Source organism: Primulina huaijiensis, chromosome 16 (assembly GCF_012295235.1).
Source record: "Primulina huaijiensis isolate GDHJ02 chromosome 16, ASM1229523v2, whole genome shotgun sequence".
In the NCBI taxonomy this organism is placed as follows: domain Eukaryota; kingdom Viridiplantae; phylum Streptophyta; class Magnoliopsida; order Lamiales; family Gesneriaceae; genus Primulina; species Primulina huaijiensis.
The window spans coordinates 16185562-16195898 of NC_133321.1; the positions used below are offsets into that span (position 1 = coordinate 16185562).

At 36.1% G+C, this 10337-nt stretch overlaps 2 protein-coding genes and 1 pseudogene across 3 annotated transcripts in view; all 3 read left to right on the forward strand.

Moving 5' to 3' along the window:
* The first annotated feature begins 1052 nt into the window (after positions 1-1052).
* Positions 1053-3237, forward strand: LOC140961940 (uncharacterized; annotated as a pseudogene).
* Positions 3238-4191: 954 nt separating this feature from the next.
* On the forward strand, positions 4192-6860 carry LOC140961194 (naringenin,2-oxoglutarate 3-dioxygenase-like). The gene is given in 4 exon segments (XM_073419554.1): positions 4192-4973; positions 5492-5884; positions 5886-5921; positions 6363-6860. Coding segments are annotated over 4 exon segments (1128 nt in total). The 5' UTR covers positions 4192-4616; the 3' UTR covers positions 6705-6860.
* A 1043-nt stretch (positions 6861-7903) lies between these two features.
* The window catches only part of LOC140960949 (uncharacterized), a 9002-nt gene continuing 6568 nt past the window's right edge, over positions 7904-10337 (forward strand). The window contains exons 1-3 of one of the 2 annotated variants that reach the window (XM_073419276.1): positions 7904-8277; positions 8376-8524; positions 8631-8701. In XM_073419276.1, the coding sequence (XP_073275377.1) occupies positions 8411-8524; positions 8631-8701 (185 nt within the window). In that variant the 5' untranslated portion in view covers positions 7904-8277; positions 8376-8410. Of the gene's footprint in view, positions 8525-8630; positions 8702-10337 lie in introns of both variants that reach the window. The other variant, XM_073419275.1, reaches the window with a different exon arrangement.

Below are 10337 nucleotides of genomic sequence, written 5' to 3' on the forward strand. Positions count from 1 at the left end.
TTAGTTATATTGAAAAAACACCATAAATCTTCTTAGATCAGGAAAAAAAAGTCTATTCCAATATAATTTTTACCTATACATAACATTGTAGATTCTATAGATATTACAACATAATATACGTACACAAACAGAGTCATTACCTTAAAATAACGATCGATCGATCAACCGGCTCGTCACGAAGTTATGGATCTCCTAATTAAAATTCAAAATTCGGCAGTCGGTAATTATTTTACTGAATCCATGCAAGGAAAAAGGAACTCTACTATCCCTAACATCTCTAGCCTCTATTGGCACTACAACAATAAATGGCTATTATGACACTTTTTTGTAGACACTTTTAATTAAATGTTGTTACAAATACTTAATAATGACACTTGTAAAAAATTAATAATGTGTACAATAAAAAAACATATTAGATTAGTTATCCTGACATTTTTAATTGATGTCATCTTTTATATGGAGTTTCCCACATCGTAAAAAATCATTAAAAAACTAAAATTTGTCACTATAAATAAATGTGAGAATATTTGGGTTGAATAAATATTGGAGGAGGGAAAATAATTGTTTTCATCCATATAAAAAATGACATCAATTAAAAATGTCAGGATAACTAATCTAATATTTTTTTTATTCCCACGTTTATTTTATTTATTTTTCCTCCTCCAATATTTATCCAACCTAAATATTCACACATTTGTTATTATCACTATAAATAATATACACGACACTTTTAGTTGTCATTATAAATGATTTTAACTGACATATAAATTTGTCATTATTACTATAATAACAAGGCATGTATAAATGTATTTAAAACATGAGTTTTCCTGACATTTAAAATTGTCATTATATGAATAATTAGTAATACGTATGAAGTTGTCATTAACATCTTATAATGACATTAAAAAATGTCAGGAAGTTTAAGACGACATTGGGATAGAGGACATTTGTTAGAGGTATCACTAAAACTTAAATGTCACTGAATTTTGAATATGATGACATTTATAAATGTCACAATAAGTATTTATTCTTGTAGTGTGGATGCCTTCCCCACTCAAAACGAAAAACCTACCAAATATTTTAACATCACTCTCTTGTTTAAGTCCTAGCTCCAATGAAAAAGAGACGCAATTAATCTTCACCATCACCACTTCTCATCCAATCCCTCTCACTTCTTTTCATGGCGCTCCTCACTTTCCTACCCGACCAGGAATCCAAGACCACTGCAAACCCCAAGCGCCATAAGAAACACCAGAAGACAAAGCACCCGGCCTCGTCTTGGGACCAGATCAAGAGCTTGCTCACTTGTAAGCAGATCGAGGAATCCCAAATCCATCATCCGATTTTCTCCTCCTCCAGCTCCATCTGAACCTTCCGGGACGTCGTCCACAGCAACACCAGGGTGGTGCACAGCTCCGATATCTCCCCAGATAGCATTTATTTGGGTCAGGAAAGCAGGCTTCTCAGCAAAAAAGGCAGCCACTCGTCTTCGTCGAGTCGGTCTATTAATTCCAGCTCGCTGCGATCGGGCTATGGCGCTGGCGCCTACGCGGGGAGGGGGATGCAGCTGAGGAGGCTCTCGGGTTGTTACGAGTGCCACACGATCGTTGATCCAAGCATGTAGGGGCTGAATTCCGTCCAATCTCATAGTTCTATACACACCAAACGCAATGAAAGTTAATTAGTGGAGCTAATTAAATATATAGATTAATTTCCATTTGATGTTTTTGGAGCGCAGGTATCCATTGCCGAGAACGAGAATTTGCGCTTGCTCTGTATGCGGGGACGTTTTTCCCAAAGTTGAGAGCTTGGAGCATCACCAGGCAGTCAGGCATGCAGGTGATCTTTACTCTTTTCTTTTTCGCTTTAATTCCCTGGATCATCATTAATTCATGACTCAAATCACAGTATAAAAGATAAATACAAGATTTAAGTACTTTTTGATTAATGGCACTTTTCCATTTGCTAAAAAGTTTGAAGGTGGCGATCCTATTTGGTCCTTGCATGGATATTTATCTAAGACAGTGGATCGAATTGGGAGTACTAAATATAAAATTCTAATTACATATCTTTTTCGAAAATACTTTATTCTATATTAATATTTCAAAATTCAGTGTAGGAGAATCTGATTTGACTGGTTAGTGAAGCGTTACGGGATAATGTAGAAATAGAAATTATCTTGTTATGGACCAGTACTTGTTATCGATTAAATTTTACAGCTTTCAATAAAAAGCACGACACTTTACCACGTGGCGTGTTATTATTGGTCGCAGGGCATAGGAATAAGACTTTTTTTATTCTAATAATAATTATAACTATTTTAATTTTGCATTTATATATATAAAAAAAACCAGGATTCTAAACAATTAAATAAAAAAATATCGAATGAGTGTAATTGATTTCTGCAGTATCTGAGCTCGGCCCAGAGGATTCGAGCCGCAATATAGTTGAAATAATTTTCAAATCAAGCTGGCTTAAAAAGGACAACTCAATCTGCAAGATCGAACGGATACTAAAGGTCCACAACACCCAGCGCACGATCCAAAGGTTCGAAGACTACAGAGAAGCGGTGAAGACACGCGCCAACTCCGCCGCAAAAAGGGACGCCAGGTGCGCCGCCGACGGGAACGAGCTTCTGAGATTCCACTTCGCTACACTCACGTGCCCCCTCGGCGCGCGTGGCTCATCTAGCTTGTGCGCTTCTGTTCCCGGCTGCGGAGTGTGTGCGATCATCCGAAATGGATTCCAGGGCAGCAAGATTAGCGGGGTCCACACGACAGCGAGCAGCGGTAGGGCTCACAACGGTATCGGCGTTTTGGCCACTCGCCGCGCCATGCTGGTGTGCCGGGTGATTGCTGGAAGGGTGAAGCGCATGGGTGAGGAAGCGGCGGCGGGGGAGGATGACGTGGCTGCGGCGCCTGTGGCTGGCTCGTTTGATTCGGTGGCTGGATTTACCGGAATATACTCGAATCTGGAGGATTTATACGTGTTTAATTCAAGGGCAATCTTGTCTTGCTTTGTTGTGATCTATAAAGCGCTCCAATGTTAGACAAATCAAGCGTCAGTTATTATTGATTGTATTGCTAAGCAACAACTAATTTATTACTGCCGTATTTATCGCTCCGATCTATTAGAGTTGTCTGGTTAGAGGGAGGGATTGAAGGGAAATAAATGGGAAATATTTTCCATACAAATTGGTTTATTTCCAAAAAGCCAAAGAAGAATAAAGATTCAGAAACTCACAGATGATGGGGGAATGACCCTTTGACCTTGTGGATGATCAGATAACGCACACTCACTCGCTACTTAATTTATTGTTGCTACCACGAGCAATTAGGGCTTTTAAACCAACAATCCAAGCATCGGCTTTAGGATGTAAACAAAGTAAGCCGCTCGCGATCTACTAGCAACTCTATCACAAAGACGTATGACCATTCGATTTATAATGACTGGAATTGTCTTCGCATCTAAAGCTTTTCTCAGTCAAAATAACTAAAAAATATGTATGTATTGGGTCAACTGTCTCATTGATATAGATCCCTGAACTCATATCACATAGACGTATACAACTAATTATGTTTGGAATAAGTACTTGAATTCAATTCCTTTCACGCCAAATTCCTAAAACAAGAAACAAAAACAAAAAGAAAAGATACTTTAAATAAAAATTGTACTGATGACCAAATTCACAGAACCAAATCTGTCTGATTATCTTTATAACACTAATAAATAAATACCTCCTAACAGAAATTAGCAAACCTGAAAATATTTGATAGCAAATAAAAATACAAAAACATATACGTGTATGTGAAAAAAATTAGGTAAGGCTAGGAGCTTAAGGTTAGTTCAGAAAACATGCTCGCTATCCTCCAGTCTCCTCTAAATATGAGGTTTTTAAACCATCATTCAATTCATTCGTTTCTTAAATTATGGAAACGAAACGAAACGACATTAGGAGTTGAAAGTCCAGGACAACATTGTCGACAAAAATTTTAAATGAGGTGGGGTCAACATGTTTTGAAGAAAAAAAAACGTGGGTGCATATACGGGTTGGCGGAAATTTCGTAAAGAAATAGAAGACGCGTTTTTAACGCGTATTCACACGGTCAAGAGGCTCTATAAATAGAGCTCCCCCTTCATTCTGAAATCATCCCTTCTTCGAGTTTTCTCTCATCTTATAACATTTTATAATATTTGTGAGGTGTTTGTTCTCCTGTATTAAGAGAGTGTGTGTTCTCTTTGGAAACACAGTGAGTGAGTTGTACACCACAAAATATTATAGTAGAAATTCTTTTCATCTTGCCCGTGGTTTTTACCCTAATAATTTTTAGGGGTTTTCCACGTAAATCTCGGTGTCCAATTTATTATTTATTTTCGGGTTTTATTATCTGAAATTTTCGCATGTGGGACCAACAAACATAAATAAAAAAGTTAGGTATAGCGGCATAGTTTGTTTGGACGAGGTTTCTTAGAAAATATTGAAAGAACGGTACAACGAGATTTATATAATATTTATATAACACAAAAAAATTTATTCATATTAAAACCCTTAAACTCTACTTCTTTCCCCTCATTTTTCTTCCACACTCCCAATATCAAAACCAAATAATTCTCCAATGGGGAAAACACTAACAGAACAAGCACAAGAGGAATCCCTCCACCCGAAATTCATCAGGGACGAAGACGAGAGGCCGAAGGTTGCGTATAACGATTTTAGCATCGATATTCCGGTGATATCCCTAGTGGGGATCGATGAATCCGGAGACCGCAGGGAGGAAGTGTGCCGGAAAATAGTCGCAGCTTGTGAAGACTGGGGGATATTTCAGGTGATCGATCATGGAATCGATATAAAACTCATAACAGAAATGACTCGTTTGGCTCGCGAGTTTTTCGACTTGCCGCCGGAGGAGAAGCTTCGTTATGATATGAGTGGTGGCGAGAAAGGTGGTTTTATTGTCTCCAGCCATTTGCAGGTTTATGCAGTCATTGTTTTAATTTTCATTCATGCATTATCGATTTTTTTTTTTCATATATATATTATAGTTTTGAAGCAAAAATCACATTTTAAGAAAATATGGTTAAAATTAATGACCTTTTTTTCCCCTAATTTCCATCTTATATATTGCTGGTGGTTTTGATTAATTTGAAAGACCATGCTAATTATTTTCAAGCTTTTTGACCACAATTTTCATTTATTAGAAATGTTTTAACGTGATATGTCACGGGGGAAAAGATTGCAATTAAAAAAAAACGTAATCAAATTTATTATGATTTTTTGCATGCATGACATATTTGTAATGTTTATTAATTCATAAATATAAAGATATTACGTTTTTTCCCCCTAAAATAAAACGAAAACGTACAACCTCAAAAGTACACATGGCGGTTGCCACAAATTAATTGAAAACGACTAACCAAGTTATTTTCTTATTATAAAATTAAACAAATCTAAAACCTTAATGATGGATAAGATTTTTTTCTCTGTTTGAAGGGTGAAATGGTGCAAGACTGGAGAGAAATTGTGACATATTTTTCATACCCGATCAAGGCCCGAGACTACTCGAGATGGCCCGACAAGCCCGAGGGATGGCGGTCCGTGACGGAGACCTACAGCGAGCAGCTGATGAATCTTGCTTGCAAGTTATTGGAGGTTTTATCTGAGGCCATGGGACTTGACAAGGATGCATTAACTAAAGCCTGTGTTGAGATGGATCAAAAGGTGGTGGTGAACTTCTACCCGAAATGCCCTCAACCGGACCTCACACTCGGGCTGAAACGGCACACGGATCCGGGTACGATCACTTTGCTGCTCCAGGACCAAGTCGGAGGTTTGCAGGCGACCCGAGATGATGGCGATACTTGGATCACTGTTCAGCCCGTTGAAGGGGGCTTTTGTTGTAAACCTTGGAGACCATGGTCATGTGAGTAATAATTCCATTTTTTCCTTGACTAGATATCGATCCAGAATTCGAATAACGTGACGTCAAAGTTGCAGGGCAATTTTGTTTGAAGTGCTTGTTCATTATGTAAGAAGAGTGAAGTTAAGTAACCTTAGCAAATTAAATCAAATAATGAAGATTTTTTTTGGGTTAATTTGTATACACCACTCATGTGAAATCATGATGAGATTGTTGAAAACCTTTAATGACTATCAAAATCCCGTGTTTTCAAATATAGAGAACACACACGAACAATGATGTTTGTGCTCAAAATTTAAAAATACGGGATGTAAGTTTTACATTTTTAACGATCTCGGAATTTCACAACATAGTGTATGCAAATTACCCATTTTTTCTTGAAAAGTTTTTAAATAAATTCATTTAAGAGGGGAACTAGTGTTGATCTTCGTCCTGATCAAGCAGTATCTAAGTAATGGGAGGTTCAAGAATGCGGATCACCAAGCAGTAGTGAACTCAAACTTCAGCAGATTATCGATAGCAACATTTCAGAATACAGCACCAGACGCCACTGTTTACCCTTTAAAGATTAGAGATGGGGACAAACCGATACTCTATGAACCGATAACATTTTCTGAGATGTACAAGAGGAAGATGGGCAGTGATCTCGAGCGTGCAAGGCTCAAGAAATTTGCTAAGGATATCCAAAAGACGCAAGAATTAGCAGAGGATGAGGTGAAGAACAATACCAAGCTTCATGTTAATGTCAAAACATCATCCAAAGGCATAGAAGAGATTCTTGCTTGACCACATGATATAACTTTTAATTGATACATACAGACTTATTGTATTCACTTGATCAATAATGGGGTTCTCATCTTTGGTTCAAAAGCTTATGTTATGCGTAAGAAATTTGTAATATATACAATTCGACTTATTTGATATGACATTGTTTGCACCGAAAATTAAATTTAGCACAATAGATTGAGCTCAAGCCCAATTCGATAAAATTAGCCGATGAAGATAGCAAGCCCAATAAACAACAACCAACATTAAAAAAAAAAATGCTCTAACATTCAATATCTAGTCATTCAATTTCATTGCTCTAATTTCTTTATTTTCCAGTAATTTTCTTAATATTTCCAGTAAATTAAATTATTTAGGATTCAAGAAATTACTTTTCGTTTTTCAGAAATTTTTTTTTATGAATTTCATGTTTATTCCGATTTCCCTTGATTCTGTATGTATATAAATCATGTCACGAATTTTCATGCAATTTCCACCTTCATTTCCATTTTTCTATGTTGTTTACAGTACACATTAGCTTAGAACATCATAACTACCAATCAAATTATGGAATTGCAATCTTTTTTGCTTTTAGAACTTAGATTTTAAATTTGTCGATCAATTTGGCACAATCGCACCTAGCACGCCTGCATTTGCACAAAATTTGTGCAAACAAAAATTGGCACGTCCAATGAGACCGAGGTATGCAGCCAAAAAACAAGGGGATGTTCAAGCAGAAGAGCTAAAGATGAACAACAACAACAAAAAACATAAATGAGGAGTTGATGATAATGCAACAATTAGTCGATGCTTTTAAGACTTTAACTGATGCTATTTGTGCTTGGATGAAAGCTTTACTGAAAAGTCAAAATGTTTCTATCAAAGCTGATAAGAAGACCAACCAATAAACCATGTTGTTGTGACCAATTCTATCCATCAACCTTTATCATACAAAGAAGTGGCTAATAGCACCTTTTAAGGAGTAAGTGATATTTCTCAATAACCGAGATTGTTATAGTGGAATTTTACTTTTATGTTATAAAAACTCAGACACCTTTGATTAATTTTAAAATAAGGTGTTTTTTGTTTGAGCATAAATTCGATTAATTTTAAAATAAGGTATTTTTTTTTGTTTTTTAGGCGATGGTGATGGATAAGTAGCCCAAAAAAGACCAATGTTCTTGAATATGCAGGCCCAATCTGTTTGCTTACGAGCCCAAGAGCACAGAGATTTCAGTCAAATGACATTTGAAAGCCTCGTTCTCCTTTCTCTCCGGGTTTCTCAAAATCCGAAAAATTAACGAATTTTTTCCTTTGAACTGAAGATTTGCATGAATATTTGATTTCGCCTTCTTGAAAATGCCTCAAGAAGATTCGAAACTCGTGAAGAAAGAGAAATTAGAAGATGAGGAATTCAAAAAGAGCATTGCGTCCACTGTTGCCAATCGCAAGAAGAAATCGTCTAGCAGCAATGTTAAGCTAAAATCCGAACCCAAAGTTAAGAAAGAAGTTAAAAATGTGAAAAAAAGAAGAAATTGATGAAGATTTTGAAAATCCCAGCTCAAAAAAATCCTCCAACAATTCGGATAAGAAGGTAAAAATATAATCTTTTTGGGGTATCTTTGATTCTTTTTTTTTTTTCGGTTTACTGCTTTTGGTTTATGATTATTGGTGGGTTTTGGATGAATGGAGAGATAAAGAAGAAAACGAAGAAAGAAGAGGTGGAGATGGAGGAGAAGAAGAAGAAGGGAGGTAACGCAGGTGATACTGATAAGGATGCTAAGAAAAGGGAAAAGAAAGTATTTGATTTACCAGGTCAAAAGAGGGACCCGCCTGAGGAAGTAGGCTTGCATTTTACCCCTTCAATTTGATGTGTTGATGTTGTAAAAAATGTGTTCTAATTTGGATATTTTGGAATAATTTATGTGTTTTGAATTGGCTTTTCAGAGAGACCCGTTGAGGATTTTCTATGAGACTTTGTATGAGCAAGTGCCCACCAGTGATATGGCTTCAATATGGTAAGAAAGGTTCCTTTCAAAGCTTTTGAAAATTTGTTTGGTTAGATTCGTCTTCACCGATTCGTAAGATAGGTTTGTTATTCATGTGGATAGCAATATGTTTGGGAATGACCCAGAAACTATTACAGTTATTTCTTATACTAGATTAGATGCAACTCCAAGTTTTTGTCATCTGTGAGTTTTGTGTCGTTTTGGTGAGTGTTGTGTGGTTATGTGTCTTGATTTTGATAGCTGAGCACATTGCATGTTCATAATTAATGGATTGGATGTTCTGCTAGTAGCCTGAATGCGAACTCGTTCATTTGTCGGCTCAAATTTGAATTTTACTTTTCGTGTATTCAAGTTTTTTTGTTTTAAGAAACAAGTATTCATGAATTCGGTAATATGGTTGAAACAAAATGAAACATGGTATTACAAACACATCCTTTTAGTCTTTCATTTTTTAGCTTCTGTTTCTCATGAAAATACCTTGATTGAACACTACAAACTGTTGCTATATGATGATAGTATGGAAGTTTGTACCTGAAAATGCAAGAGAGAAACGAAGTCGTTTCTTTTTCTTGTATTATTTTTCCTTCGGGACTTTTATGTGATTCTTATGGAGCCTTTCGGACCATCATACTCTACCTAATTAGAATATCAGAGTAGAATATTAGTTTTTTTTTAGCCTGCACTGTGGTCTGTGCGTCATTGTTATTGTGTCATCATATAGAGATTCTTCAGTGTCTCCTATGTTTAACTTCCCGTTGTGTAGGTTGATATTTTTTTAACATAATTTAGATATATTTCTTTTTAAGCCATAATTCTGAACTTGATCCCAAATTTTGTGGCAAAATAATAAAAAAATGAACTTCTTAAGCAGTCTCATTAGTGAATTGTTTTTCCAACAACTGTTGAAAATTTTAATTTCAAAACTGGAACGAGATCCTTCACTCCAAGCATGGTCTATTGTTAACCCTGTTTTTTCGTCTGAAGTGCTTTTATAACATGGCATTGAATAAGTATATTCATGTTCTGAAGGAAAGAAATGTGTTTTGCTGGAGGGAATTACACTCTTGGTGTAATTTATGGTATATGGCGTTCATACGAATTTTTTATTTCATCGATTGTCCTTTCTTATCAACCTTTTGGTCTTCCATACTTCCCTTGCACATGTGCATATCATACAATGTGTTGGTTATACATGTGAAGACCCAAAAAAAAAATTAGATACACAAAGCCAAGCTACACAAAGCCATGAATTAAAACACATTCAAGCCATGAATTAAAACCCATTCAAGCCATGAATTCAAAGAGGAATTTGAAGAGTCATAACAACAATTTTAATTGTGTTTAAGGCCTTTAAGGAAGCCATAAACATGGTGGTAATGGCCTTGAATGATAGCCTCTTCACCTCCCCTCCATGAGCCTATAAATAGTGGCCAAAAGGTAGGAGAAATGACACCACCAACAACTATTTTTGAAGCCTTGCAGCAACTATTTTCGAAGCATCTGCAACAGCCGAGTTCTTGTCCATTTTGAGGCAATCCAGCAACTTTCGTGTGCGAATTTTCAGTTGTTCTTCCCTCAATCTTTGAAGATAATAATTATGTAAGTGGGCTTTTGCTATATATATTTCTTTGTAAGTGGGTTTTTG